At 26.0% G+C, this 16,474-nt stretch overlaps 1 protein-coding gene across 6 annotated transcripts; it reads right to left on the minus strand.

Annotated features, from left to right (window-relative positions):
- Positions 1-10,152: 10,152 nt before the first annotated feature.
- ANK6 (ankyrin repeats-containing protein) lies at positions 10,153-12,474 on the minus strand. 6 transcript variants are annotated; one of them, XR_005887008.1, is made up of 4 exons: positions 12,011-12,473; positions 11,867-11,906; positions 10,812-10,886; positions 10,153-10,516 (listed from the first exon to the last, which is right to left on the minus strand). XR_005887008.1 is itself a non-coding variant. In XM_006574541.4 (3 exons), exons 1-2 carry the CDS (start codon positions 12,399-12,401, stop codon positions 11,899-11,901), a joined length of 378 nt encoding a protein of 125 aa, XP_006574604.1. In that variant the 5' UTR covers positions 12,402-12,473; the 3' UTR covers positions 10,153-10,516; positions 11,867-11,898. The 6 variants fall into 6 exon arrangements, 2 of the variants coding, with proteins under 2 accessions (XP_006574604.1, NP_001354360.1); XR_005887007.1 differs by having other exon boundaries at positions 10,812-10,899; XR_005887009.1 differs by having other exon boundaries at positions 10,812-11,394.
- Positions 12,475-16,474: the final 4,000 nt, after the last annotated feature.

Consider the following 16,474-nt stretch of genomic DNA (forward strand, 5'->3'; position numbering starts at 1 on the left):
AATGTTTGAATTTGGCAATTTGCAACTCAGATTCAGATATGTTTACGTTTAGTTTTGTAACTGGGAGTTTTTATTTTATGGAATGTATTAATTGTGGTTGATTTATCTCATCTTTTTTTCCCTTTTATTTCCGTTTTTTGATAAAATTTTGTTGGCTTCTCTGTTGTTTGGTCTGGGAAAAACTGGCAACTGAAAATAACTCGCTTTTTTTATTATTAATTTTTTCTTTTCTTTTCTGAATCTCTTTTGGTTAAGTTAATAGCTTCAATTTTGACTAGCTTGGATTTTTGTTTTATTTTGTAAATAATTACGAAAATATTATTTATTTTTGGTTTTTCTTTAATTTTACATAGAATAGTCAAAATAATAAAATTTTGTTTTATTATTTCTTGTTCAAATGTTAGTAGAAATAAAAATAAATGAAAATAAAATATTTTTTTAATTATTTATGAAAATAAAAATCGTCATTTCAGCCTTTTGAAATAATGGTAATAATTCAATAATCTTGTTCTCTCACTGACTTAAAAACCGTCATTTCAAACATTTGAATAATTATTGGAAGTTATATATTTCTTATCACTTGATACTAAAAAAACTCAATAATTATTGGAAGTTAAAATCATTTGTTTTTATTTCATATTTTTAATTCCTATATTTTTAACAACTGTAAGACAATTATATAAACTTTAATTTTAAAATTATAATTACACAATTAAAATAATGAAAAGCATTTTTTTTGCTATAATGCAGTGAAAATAAAATACAAAAAAACTTATGCCTCAGGACTAAAATTAGTGAAACTTTCTTTTAAAAAGCAAAAAATGCTCATACAGTATAATGATAAGGATCTGTGCCAGATTTGACACATAAAAAGTTTATTAACTATACATTCTACCAGTGAAAATGTTACAATAATTTGTATGTCGGCATTGTTTAAATCCCATAAAAAGAGAGGCTATTCTTTGGAAAGAGCACGTTACTTTCTCATTAAAAAATAATATATCATTTAATCTTTGGACCTCATTAAGTGCATAGGTCCCCTTATCAATTTAATGATGCAGTATATCTGTATATATATATATATATATATATATATATATATAAAATTCTATTGCTCCAAGTGATTAATAAGATTGATGACAACATACTATTTTTTTTGGTAACAAATGACCACACATATACTTAATATTATCAGCAATGTATGGTACACATCACAAAGAGTTCTTTTAGATAAGTTATTCAACATTCAAATTGATAGGGGGCCAAACGCTGTTTTCTTTCTTTTGGTAATAAACTTGTCATCTTGTTGTGGCCAGTAATAATCTCTATAACGTGTTTAAGTTCGTCCTATCCAGTTATGCATATAAAGAATGCGTAGAACAGCAATAATTGCAAAATTTCTTCTAGTAACAGCTGGAGAGAGAAAGAGAGAAAAAAAAAAAGGTACAAAGAATAAGACCCTTTGGCCTTTGATATTACATATTTTGTCAGTTTCATAAGGCTAAATCATTTAATGAAAGGGCATTTTAATTATTATTACTTTTAAGCAAATACTAATAAGGACAATAAAAAAATATTGTGAATTGAGTATGCAATATTCAAGATGATTATGGTTTTGTTTTGAATAATATTGTGTTGACCCAAAATTAGAGGTGATAGGCTATCAGAGGTATATTACCAAATTGATTCTGATAGTGTATAAGCACAGGCTCATATTTCCCATATATGTGCGCTCGCCATAGTGGAATCTCATATTCAAAGAAAGCATCATTCTTTCTTTGGGAAAGTCTACGTGTCCCTTATTTTAACACTATTTTCTTTTTCTTTGTCTTTTCATAACCTAATATTTTGACAATAACCACCACTCTCTTTTTTTTAATCAATTTTCACCTTTTGCTAAACATAGGAGAGAGATATAGCAACGTAAGGGAAAAAATGACGAATTTAGTTCTTAAAATTATATTTCTTTGTCATATTAATCTTTAATTAAAATTGGTGAAAACTCAAATTAATCGCTAAATCTTTTTAGAATTTCTTTTTAAGTCTCCAAAATTAACTATTTATTTTTTGTCCTTACTTCCTTATCCAGGGACTTAAATAATAATAATAACATATATTTTAGTGATCAAAATGATTATTTATCTATTTATTTATTTATTAATATTAGAAACTTAAATGAAACTCTAGAAAATTTTAGGAACTTATTTAAAAAAACAATTTAGAAAATAATGTGATAATAAGATATAATTTTAAAGATTAAAGTGATCATTTACTCGAAAAAATAATAGAAAATCAGTAGTACCAAAACGAAAACATTTTCCGTGTGATGATGACATTTTTACTTCTAAGTTTCTTATACTACTAACAAATTTAGTGTGTATTATATGTATCGTTAATAATCAAGAAATGTGTAACTTAATTAATTGAACATGGATGAATTATTATATTATTATTTTTTTTATACTACTTTGATTTTAATGGATAAAAAATATGTACTATCAATAACAAATAATTTTGAAGAGAGTTTAATTTTAATATGTTGTAGTTTAAGAATTATTATACTAATAATTAATTGAAGCATATTTTGTATGTGACTTTTAAATAACAATAAAAATATATTATTACGCATAATAATTTATAATTAAATGATGATTTAAATATCTTTATATTATTAATATTTTAATTAAACTCCTTTTCAAAAGCTTATATAAAATAATAATATCTGACAACACAAAACAATCATGAACCATAGTTATATCAGCCCAAATATATGCTTCGACACGCAACTATATGCATACTCGTGTATGGCAAAACTTTTTTTTTTCTTCTTAATTATATACTTTTGGCGAGTTATCCATTTTAAAGTTATAGTATTTACTTTTTTTGAACAAAGAGTATGTTTGGATAAATAATTTAAGTAATTGAACGTTTGTTAAATACTATTTATTATGTAAATATTTATGTATACATTTTTATAAAAGAGAGAAAACAAGACTAAATTATTTATTTATATATATATATATATATATATATATATATATATATTGTAAGTTATTTTCCCAAATCATTTTGAAATACATATTGAAATAAATTAGAAAAACATATAAATATATACAAGTTATTTTCATAAATCTTTTAAAACACTTGCATAAGTACTTAATTGTATCATAAAATAATCCAAATACATTGTAAATAATTAAATTCTTTGAAAATGATAAAATGGTTCAAATATATCTATAAACGTTGTTTAATAATTAACACTCACACTCAACAAACATTCATAAAAAATACTGTTCGAGTCTGATGATGGAAATTGGCTTTTGTCTTCTTGAATAAAATCAGGTGCATTATTAAAAAAACATCCACAAAAACATTCGTGTTTTTTTTTTCTACTAAGGAAGAACACATGAGATTTTTTTTTAGTACAAGTTCATATGTATTTTTAACAAATATTCTATTCGAGTCGAATAAATAGATTCAAGTTTAAAATAATTGACTAAACTAAAATAACTTCTTATCAACTAATCTACATATTCGCCTCTTCCGTAGTACTCTATGAGCAATTTATTATCAATGTATAGATGTATGCAGTTTGTCTATTACCAATAATTTAGAACTCAGCCAACATTAATTTGCACAAATATAATCACAATTTATTTTTATACTTGAGACAAACTTACTTTTAGGTAAAATTATTATATATGAATAACAAAACTACTTTTTAAAATATAGAACAATCTGATATTAATTCATCGATGCGCTTAGTTAAGAACTCATCAGCCAACATAATATTAATTCAAGCAGTTTGCCTTATCAATTTATATTTAATTTATTCAAATATAAAATATAAGCCTTGAAATAAGGAAATCAAACAAACCAGGGAAGGAGAAGAAAATAACAAAGGCAGAAGAACATTGTGAATGATTCTCGTTTCAGTTCATTAAGGTTCACAAGAAAAAAGTTAGGTTAGAAATGTAACATCCATAATTTTTAATTTGTTGACTGCTCTGACACCATTATATTTGACGTAATAATACTTAATATTTTTGTTGATGAGAATCTTTCTCAGATTAGAATTCTCATGTAAGTAATTTTTTTTCAAATCTCAAAATTTAGATATGTGTGCTTCGAAGATTAACAATGGACTTTTAATGATTCTTCTTATTACTATTCAAAGCAAAAGACGCTTGATGGACTATAGGCGGGGCGTGACGGACGGAACATTTAGTGTAGCAAATTGTGAATAAGGTGATAAACAACATTCTGATAAACAACATTCTCACGTCCTTTTGTTGTATTGATCTTCGATATTTCGAAATAGAATGTGTATTGAATGATTAAACTGAAAAAAGATTACGGGTTAAAATTTTTCAGTTAATAAATCTAACAATTTAATAAATTAAGATATAAAAAACAAAGTGGTATTTCTCTTTGTTTTTCTATTTATTTTAAATTTCAATTAATTTAATCATCATACATGAAATCATGAATCATATAAAAATATGGTTTAAAGTATGATAAATTTATTAATTTTTACAATAATTATTTTAAAATTTATAGTAACAGTAATATTTTTTTTTATAAGCAGTATAATTTTTTTTTATACTAACAGCACATAATTATTAAATTCTAATAAAATTATTAATTTTTGTAGTAATTATCTCAAAAAATATTTAGTCCTTTTTAATTGATTAATTATAAGACTTAAAACTTTATTTTAAAAAAGAAAATAACTATTTTTTTATTACTCTATAATAATATATGTTTTCTTTGAACGGTTTTGTTATTATTTTCATAACATAACTGATTAAGCAGTCTATAAATGCTTTTTTTATTAAAAAATATTAATCATATTATATTTTTTAAAAATTAACTTTTAGATCTAAAATAATGATTGACAAAGTGATTTTCAGTGACATACTTGAAATTAAATTTGATTGCATCTAGACATCAACGCATATAAGTATGTTTATGAAGATTAGTAAAAGAAGGTTAAATTATTTATTTTATTTATATAATTTCATGATTCGTATCTTTTAATTTTTATAATTTAAAAGTGATTATTTTAGTTTCTATATTTTATATTTTAATTTTATTTTAGTTCATATAGTTTAAAAATAATTTTTATAATTTATATTTTAATTATCTTTTAATTTTTATTAAAAAAATATATAAAAATAATTAATTACAAATTAATTATAAATTACTAACTATTTTTTTATTATAAATTATCTTATAATAAATTAGTTACGAATTATTTGTTAATATTTTTGTAATTAATTATAATTAATAATATTTCTCTTTTTTATAATAAGGAGTAAAAGAAAATTAAAATATAAAATATATAAATTAAAAAATCACTTTTAAATCATATGGACTAAAAAAATAAAAATTATAAGAATTAAAATATAAATTATAAAAAATAAAAAAATTATTTTAAAACTATAAAATCTAAAAAACATAAATGATAAAACTATAGCAACTAATTAATTAATATATATACACAAACCAATCCCCATCCTCTGGGCAAATCAAAAAAAGTCTTTGAAGATCTGAATCTTTAGAAAATTAAGACAAAGTTGCATAAATTGAAAGATGAAGAAGTTGCAGAGAATGCGTAATGAGTACTATATACACAACTAAATTCACTAATCTTCTTTGCTTCTCTCATCCCACGTCCCCACCAAAATAAACTGAACTTAACAACACTAACGCATGGTTGCGCTCCACGTGTTCGTTTTTAAAGGACTCTACGTTTACGCGTGCCCAACGTTTGTACTATTGACATTGCATGCTGTTCTGTTCTCATTTCTTAATACATGAAAATGATTTCACAAATAATACCAATATTAATCAATCGATTAAGTTTCTGAAATTATAATAATTTTTATTTTTTAATTTCTTTATTTATGAATAAAATAAGTCATTTTTTTAATTTATTTTTATGTTTGTAATTTTAAAAATAAAAATAACTGATATTTAATTATTTAAAAACCAAACTGACATTATATGTTATTAAATATTCTAATTATCGTCCATTAATTTTAAAAATAATAATCTTATAACTGAATGAGCTAAACTGTCATTATTAGTTAATGTATTACTTCTAATTGTAATTACTTTTGTTTTGGTTGTCTCCTCCATTCATTTACATTGGATTCTAGACATAGAATTATGGAGAATGAGGTGTTGGGGATAACCCGCACAACAAGCATTAGCCTCATTGAAAACATGTATAAGTTTTCCTACCCTTAGCTCTCTCTCCCTCCCTCTATTGAACTGGTAAAATAACTAATTCAAAATTCAATGATTTAGCTGTGATTGAAATGGTATTAACATAATAATAATAATACATAAAATATTATTAAAGAAGCATCATACTATAATTTTATTATAATAAAAAAAACTAAAACTAAATATAATTTTATAAGTGGTTATCATTTAAAGTACATACAAAAGTTCAAATAAAATATGTCGTAATATTTAAGTCTAAGTTTCAATAATGGATATTAACATTTAAAAGCCTATAATTAAGATTTTGTTTGCACCGTGAACAAATAAAAAATAAGTTTCACGTATAAAGACAAAATATATTTTAATGCTTGTTATCTCCTGAGAGAAATGTTTTAACTTTCGAACTTAAATCTCACTTTGCAAGATGAGAGGACGACTACTTAACATTTGTCAATTTATGTTATTTTGTATTTATTAACCATTTTGATAAATAATTTTACTAAACATTTATAATTAAATAATTTAGTCTAATAATTTTTAATTATTTATTTTTAGATATAACTAGCTTGTCACATAAAGACAAAATATATTTTAATCTAAAATCTATAAGTTGCTTGTTATCTCCTGAGAGAAATGTTTTAACTTTCAAAGTTAGATCTCACTTTGCAAGATGAGAGGACGACTTAACATTTGTCAATTTATTTTATTTTGTATTTATTAACTATTTTAATAAATAATTATACTAAAGATTTATAATTAAATAATTTAGTTTAATAATTTTTAATTATTGATTTTTAGATATAACTAGCTTGTCAGATTCTATCTATTTTTTTAAAAACTATTTTTAACAAATATAACCTAAATATAAATTAAGAAATTTCAAATTGGCCTATAAAGATGTAAATAAAATTGCCCTATAAGCAGGGGAGGACCTGTGTGTGGGCCAAGGGGGGCCATGACCTCCTCATTTTTTGAAAGTTTCATAATTAATATCAATTTTTTATTATAGTTTTTTATTTTGTTAAATTTAATTATTATATAAGATTTTACTTTACTTTAAAGGCTTTTTCAAACATTGTACATGTTTTGTGGACTTTTTTTTTTGGCTCCCGTCCATGATATATTGTTAAATAAATATTCTTAAAAAAGATAGGATAAATTTAGAAAATTCATTCATTTTTTTATTTTAAATTCTTTTATTAGTAGAAATGTAGAACATATCTTAATAAATTATTTTATTAATAGAACATATCATATTCAATTTATAGATTCACATGAATATATTATTAGAATTTAATGATTATACATTAATAATATAAAATAATTTTATAATGTAAACCAATCATAATTCATTATTTATATTATTTTTAAGTTAGTTATTATAAAAATTTAAAAATTTACTACAAATAATGATGATTTGTGATTAAATGATTATTCAAAACTATTTTACATTATTAATGTATATTTTTTCCTCATATTATAGTATTAACAAACATATTTTGGTAGTTTCATTTGTTTTTTATCTCATAAAATAAAATTGTTTTAATTTATTTTCATGTGCTAATTTGTATCGTATGTAAAAATGTAATTAATTTAAATATTTGTGTCCATAATTTAATTATTTTAATTTCTATTTTTCTATTGAAAATCATTTTAATTTAGTGAAAAATAAATAATTTTTTAGAAAATTTATCTTTATTGACCCCTATTTTTCAATCCTGGCCCGCCCTTGCCTATAAGGAATTTCAAATTGCCCTAAATACATCGAAACAATTTATCATGTGACACATATGTATGCAATAATTAATTAATTTAAAAATGTAAAACGCATATAAAACTTGATGCTATAAGCCGTCACGAATGGAAGTTTGTGTGTTTGGCCTGAACATGAACTAATTAACAAGAAGTTTAATTGGCTAGCTAATATAAATTCAGCCACTCACCAAAGTTCTAATATAAATTCAGCCACTCAATAAATGTTCATGGATTGTTGTTATGCACGTCATTTTCTTCTAGTTTCAAGTGCGCATACACAAGTGCCACACTATTTTAATGGGATTCTTTGTTCTCATGTTCTACCATGTCTCTGTGTGATCACAAAAGGTAGGCCTTTAATTTGGAGTTTATCAAACCTAATCAAAATTAGAAAATTTGGCAAAGAAAATGACACCATAATAATAGTTTATATCATTCTTCTTATATATATATATATATATATATATATACACACTAGATGCTTCATTGGGTGCCTAATTAGGTAAAAACCTAGCAGGAGAAAGATTAAATAATGATTATTCAATTAAACAACTTAGTTGTCAGGGTAGGTTTATCAATTGTTAGGTCAAGACGCTCGGAGCATTTCATAAAGCAAGTACCTCATAGCAACGACACATTTAGCTTGAGGATAATAATTTAATTAGCTTTTTACTAATCGAGATAATTTTTTCTATAACAATACTGAGGGAATAATTTGCGAAACAAAAAGCGAAAGGAGTTCGTCGTATTGAATAACATTATTTGTTCAATTTTCTAAAGGTGTATAATACTTATATAAAAAGTTGTATGAAAATGATGTTGTCTCTTTATATTATCAAGTCTCAAAGCATGATGGGTCAATAAAAATATTGGCCAGCTACACGAGTTATGTTTAGCATTACCTTGTTGAGTGGTCAGTGTCATTCCAATAGAGGATCTTGTAACTTGTTGGTCCATAAAAGAAAAAATAAAGAATAGGATTTTGGAATTTTCATTGTTTCCAATTCCTTGTGTAGCTGATTCACACCGACGTATATATAGCATAATTAATTGTTTTCAACACGAGTACCTTTTTTGTCTAAAAAAATGTAACTTTTAGAAGAAAGTGTTTGATAATGCGTAAACCAATATTTTGACATAGTAAGAAAACGATTGGTGCATAATAACTACAACAACAGCTATGAATCTATGATATCGTTTATTGCGATATGCTCATTACATAATATGTATTTTGTTATTTATAAAATCTATTAATGTTTTGCTTTTTTGTAATTCCTGTTGTTTTTTCAAAGGTTTTTTATTACTATGGTTTGGGTCATTTATTTTGATCAACATGGAATGTACATGGACGGTACGATTTTACATTTGTTATGACCAATTTATATTTCTTAAATAAAATCAAGGATAGAAAACAATTTACATATAATTGTAACTGAAGAGTAAAAATCATTTATGAATTTATTGCTCTAAGTATTTATATTTATTTTTAATAATTTTAATTATCAATAAGATGTATCTATAAGTTTAAATTTTTGTTTTTATCATTAAATGTTTAATAATTAATTAATATTAAATTATTTTGTAATAAAATATAATTTTTTTGGCAATTAATAACAATAATATATAGATTGATTTAGTTCATTCATTTCTTATGGAAACTTACAAGTTTTAATGAATAAATGATAACTTCTTGACAAGTATATTAAGTAATAATTTAAATCGGTAAGACCGAGTTCATAGTGACATTTGACTATATTCAAGGTTTATATATGTCTAATTTTAGACAATTAATGAATTGAATTGAATGTTTGAGGTTTAGGGTTTATAATATGTATTTTAGGCTATATGCTCATTACATAATATGTATTTCTAATTTTAGGCCATATGCTCATTACATAATATGTATATTCATCATATGAAAGAGTCTAATTTAACTAATTTCACTCCTAATCCCTTAAGAAATAAATCAGATAAATTGCATTATGAACAGAAATGCATAATTTAGGCTAACTAACACCATTTTATCCCTAAAGTTGAATTACCTAGATGTTCTTTTTCATTCTTAAGAGATAAACATTTTTCAATACCTAAACCTTATAACATTACATGGGCATGGATGATCAAGCCATAAACATGATAATAAGCACATAAAAGAGATAATAATATCGAAATAATATTAAATAGATAGTTAAAATCATTACATCAAGAGTGTTTGGTGGGTGAGCTCCCAACAATAGAAGGTTTAGTTTCTCATTGTCAAGAAAGACTTACAAATACAAAAAAAGACAAAGGAAGTGGAATAAAATGGAGGAAGATGGAGAAGAATGAAGATGTAATGCTCTAAATGAATAGCATAAAATGAATACTTAGCCTTGAATTTTGATCACTTTACCCCAGATCCTTCATGCTCTTCGCCGTTTGTTCCCGTAACAATATTTGTCTTTAGTCTTCACCACTTCAATTTCTTCCCCCAGCAGAATTGGACCAAAATACCCATAAACAGCCAGAATCCAATCTAATTAAAAACCTGCTTAAGGTAGTGAATAATACTAATTAGAATGAGTGGGGAAAATGATAAAGAAAATAAGCATATGGGAAAGGAGGACCTGGTCCAGCCCAACTTACTAATCATAAAATTTACTATTTACTTTACAAATCATAAAATAAAAACTTGATTTTATTTCATAAGTAATACCCATCCAAAATTCAGATTTAAAAATACCAACTCCCCATACAAGGGTCATCAACAAAGCCTAACAAAGGTTATAACATATTAAACATAACAAATATAAAAATACTATAATAACCATCATAGAACCCACCTTAATAATCTCTCTCTGCACAAATTTTGATACACGTGGTAATTTTAGTAGCAGTCCTCTCATTGTGCTTTCCCCCTATTCCACCAATCTCCATCACCCCACAAATTTTATTTCATGGTGATATACACAAATAATACTATAAGAATTTAACATTTTATTTTGTTCCATTCAACAAGATAAATGATTGAAGACTATTTCTCCAAACTAAAATTATGAGCCACCCCCGTTCTTAAGGGTGAAAATAACATAAAAAACGAAAGGTACATGATCAACATTATATTCTAGATTTTTTTTTAATCTTTCCTCGTCACTAACTTTGCGCTTAAACTTGGGTGAAAATGGCATCATATCATGACTTCTCAAAAGTTAAAATCATTTAGTTTTACAAAAAAATAATTATATATAAGTTAATTTTAATTTATAAAAAAGGTTTATTTTTATTATACATACATGATAATATACACACATATAACAAGAAAGTCATTGAAACTAAGACTTTGCTTGCACGTTACAACCATAGTTTAGCTCTACCAAGTGACCAAATCCTCATGTCATGTTTCACTTTCTTTACCTCCTCAACTATCTGAGAACAAAGACAACTAGACTTAATGATCCATAAAATTTGTAATGTAGAAAATTTTACACTCAGTATATTGCAAAGTTCCTTCATAATCAAATCAAGTAATACTTCGCCAAGAAAAAAAGTCAAATCAAATAAATAAATACTAGATGTTTACTGCATAAAAGTGATAATCGAAACAAAAATCCAAATCTGAGAAATTACCTTTCTACATAATATGGTATAAAAAAATAGTTGAAAAATTGAAAGGAACAACACCTCTTTTAAATAAAGACAAGCATTGTGAACAATAGGTAAAATAGAAAGGAAAAACGAGATTTAGTTGATGTGGAGCAAGGTTACTATAGTGTTCCCTAGCGCAGAAAATTCTGTTCCCAAACGGCTATGCATTCCACACAAACCAGTATTTCTGAGACAGAAGACAGTGAAATTGACCCATGCCAAAAAATAATATGTACAAGTGAACAAGGCTTACCAGCGCGGCTCTTTGTTTCTTTCTGGACTTTGTCAATAACCTAAATCAATAAGAAGTAAAGCTAGATCAGTGGATAAATGAATGCATCACTAAGAGCTTACCACATTCAATGAAAGAGCAAAAAACATAAAAAGACTGGAGCACCAGCAGAATGTTCGTGCTCACTCTCCGCGACAACAGAAAATGTTCTTCTCCCTTCCCTGTCCCTCACGCACTTCACGTTGGAGCATTCCAACAAACACTCCGCAGCCTTCACGTGCCCCTTCCACGCTGCGTAGTAGAGTGGGGTCCACCCCTTCGAATCCACGCGATTAGGGTTTCCCCCCATCGTGACGCAGAACCGGATAACCCTCGTGTGCCCCTCCCTCACCACCACGTGGATCGTCGTCCTCCCCTCGGAGTCCACCGCATCCACGTCTAGCTCGCCGTCGTAGCGCGCTAATAGAAACTCCATCGTGTCGCAGGACACGTAGGGGCCAGGTTTGGAGAAGAAGCGGCAGATGTCGACGGAGGTGGCCTTCCCGATGGCAAGCATGGTTGCTCGGACATGGCGAAGTGGCCGGGTTTCGAGAGAGACAAGGGGTTTTGCGAAACAAAGAAAAGGAGTGGGGGTCTTATTTAAACAACTCAACTAATAAAAAAATCCATGTTAAAATTGTTCTATTTCACATCAGTTTTTTATAAATTAATTTTGTAATAATACCAGTTTTTAAATAATTAAGGTTGAAATTACTTTCTTAATATTGGTTTTTTAAAATTTAATATTAATAATGATATTTTATTTACAAAAATAATATCACACATTTTATAATATTAATTTTCATCATAATCAATATAAACCTGATAATATTAAAATTTATTATTTTAGTAGTGATTTTCTCGTAATCTATTAATCTTGATATTACATGTAAAAAAAAGTATAAACAAATAGATTAAAAGTAAAAACTCAATATTACGCAGTCAAAAAGGAAGAAAAAAAATTCAATCGGTCAAAGTTCAAAATAATACGTTAGATGAAACTGGTAGGGGATATCATATATTAACATCAACGCCAAGATTATTGACTTAGCACGTGACAATAATCATGGCATGCACTCTCTATGTTTTATAAATTATGACACAATCTATCTATCTATCTATAATATATATATATATATATATATATATATATATATATATATATATATATATATAATTTTTTCTATAATATATAAATTATTTTAATGTCCTTGTAATATTTTGTAAACTAATATCAGTGAAAAAATGTGAAACCAATACTTTCATTTTATACTAATAAATAAAAACCATCGAGCATATATTGTTGTAGCTTAATGATCTATATAATTTGAGTTATAAATATGATGCTATATTAAAGATTTTGAAGAAGAAAACTTATCATCTATAATAATTTTACGTAATTACAGCAAAATTACCTTTTTAAAAGATATACGTGGTCTAATAGATAATAAAATAGCCTCTATAAATAAGGTGACACGTATCTCAACTTCTCAACTTCATTCATATTCTTTATTCTTTTCAAACTTATTATTCGAATAGGACACCAAACCCAAATTTTGAAGGGAAAATATACACGTTTCATCATGCACCCCAGACCGAGGGACCAAATGCTCGGAGTCTATCTTGTAATCTTGTTCCTATTTATTATGACTTATTATGTCTAGTGTTGGGTTTTATTGGGTTCAAGTTTCATCCAATTTTGAGGGCAGCCCTCATATGGATAAACATTGTTATCATGTCTTTTTCATAAGCTGTCCCTCAACCCATAGCTGCTCAATTGCATTATTAGTTAGTATATGTTTTTGGAGAATAAATTTCTAGCTGCTCATTAATTCTCTTATTATTTACCATCATAATACAATAATTAATCTTAATTAATTGGGACCTTTCGTTTTCTCCATCCAACAAAGAGGACAAAGTAGCTTGATTTTGAGCTGCTCATTATCTGTTATGAACAGGGCATGATCATTCTAGAGAAATTTGCAACCACCCCAAATATGAAAAGACCCTACTTATTTATATAATTTAATTAATGTTTTCAATCCTCTACGCCTTTGAATTGCAAGATATTCCGGTGATTTGAAGCTGTGCTAATAGTGAGTAAAGCTGCTAAAAAAATCAGACGAGACAATTGTGATGATTTGATAATCATCAACCATCTAATTTTTCATGTTTCTCCTTTTTTGTATTTAGTAATTTAATTTATTGTGTGAGTATCAAGGGCGTATCAGATAACGAAGCAACGTTGAAGGGTAACCACAAATGCGTGTTTGGTTAGATTAATCAAACCAAAATTGTCTAATTTTATAATTTATTGTAGCATTTAAAAAAAAAAATGTTTCTGGGAAATACGAACCTTGAAGTACTGATTCATGCATCTCAAATTTATGATACTTTTGCGTATTTTTGTTGCAGCTCGTCATGAGAATCATCAGTGACACAACAAAAGGGCATGCTGAGAGAAAGAAAACCGAAGATAAAAATCTAGAAACTAAAAATAAATTAAATTGAGGTGCCACTTAAAAGAATATAAAGCTTGACTTGCTCAAGTACAAACCAAAGAAAAAAGAAATTAAGCCTTCCTTTATATACCTCAGTGAGCGGAGTAGAGTAGATATTTAATATATAGAATGAAATAAAAATATCATTCTTTTATTTGAATATTTTATTATGAATTTTAATAAAAAATTATTCCATTATTTGGTATGTGAATGGAGTAAAATGGGTTATAATTTTATTATTTCCATCTCATTTTCATACAATCATTTAAAAAAAATATTATAATAATAACAATTTATTTTAAATAAACAAAATTATATAATCGTGAAATGATACACTTACGGCTTGTTTGGATAAATATTTTCAAAAACACTTCTAGAAATAGAAAACATTTGAAATAAATTCATGCACAAGTTAAAATTAACTTTGTGGAAGTTTTTTCAGGTAAGTTTCTCTAAAAGATAATTTTTTTATAATACTAAAAGATAATTTTTAACACATGCATCAAGGTTTAATGTTGACATCCATGATCTTTATTACATTCCCTCTTGTATTTTTCTGAACATTATAAATGAAATGCAATGATTTTTCTTTGTAAAAGAAAAACAAAAAAACAAACGCATAAGCTAATTTAAGCTTACGAAGAAGATATTTTTTTTTCTTATTTTCTTCTTTAATTTTACAAGTACTTTTGAAAAAAATTATTCAAACATACACTTAAATAGATATGTCTCCACACATCATAAATCATATATATAACTAAATGAGAATCAGTTTCACATAACAACAATATGAACTTATATCATTTTTCATGTTACATTGAGATAACGTATTTTCTTACTAAGCATTTATGTAATATATATATATATTTTCTTTTGCTAATCAAGCATTTCAGTAATATTGGCATAGCAATAGCATACATCACTTTGTTTTTATCTACTTACTCTGAAAATGTTCTATTGTCGGTTTTATCTTATATTTCTTATGTGCCAAGCCTTGGGTAACTACACTCTCAACTTGTTACATAACTTATTTTTTCTTTTACTTTTTCTATTTTTTTATTACATCTTATTTAATAGAAATCGTTGATAGGATAGTCGAGAAAATGGTGAGTGCAAAGCACTAATAAAAAAATGGCATGATAAGATACTTAGATAAAAAAAAAAATTAGCAATTTGTAAAAAAATTAGTTACCTTCCGCCGAATGCGTTGAAAAAGATACAAGGTAGAAATGACAAATGTGTGAGATTTTAAATTAAAAAGGATGAAATTGTGATTGCATGAAAGTAAAACTAATATATATTATGATTTCATTGGATATCCGTCAAATTAAGAAAAAAGAGTTTTTGATGGAATGAAATGGAATCCATTTTATCATTTTATATAGTCCTATTCCATTAAAATTTAAATAATCCAAAGTCCAAACATTAAAATAACTTAAAATACTACATTACTCCATTCTATTCTATCACATTCATTTAATCTAAAAACTATGCCAAAGAAACAAGAATGGTCGGATACACCTAACCAAACAATTAATGGCGTACAGTTATCCAAAAATAAAATTCAAGGAGAGACCGACAAAGACTATAAGTTGTATAAGTTGAATTTTCTTTTTCTTTATTTTTATTTTTGAAATTCTTAATTCATTTTTGGAAAAGTATATTAAGACTAACTAATATTTTAAAATATGCCACGAAATCATACAGTGTATCCTTTAAACATACGCAACCTACCATTGCATACCAAATAATATTATATGAGTTGAATAAGTTCCAGCTGTGATATCCTCAGCTAATGACACTTCTTCATGCTGACATTTAAGAAGTTATCTTTTGCATGTTTGTTATAATTATTATATAGAGATCTCTTAAACAATGAGGGCTTATATTATTCATTAATCAAATAGGACAAACAGGGGCCAGTGTATATTTCAGCCCATCAAAGTGTGTTGTTTTTTCATCCTTGGTCCATGAACGCGTACATATAATGCCAATCTCGTGGAAATCTATCATGTGGACCCTAAAAAGCCCATCACAAAAGAATATGAACTATGGACCTAAAAATGAACGAAAGAATATGCATGGCCGT

This window comes from Glycine max, chromosome 2 (genome assembly GCF_000004515.6).
Source record: "Glycine max cultivar Williams 82 chromosome 2, Glycine_max_v4.0, whole genome shotgun sequence".
NCBI lineage: Eukaryota > Viridiplantae > Streptophyta > Magnoliopsida > Fabales > Fabaceae > Glycine > Glycine max.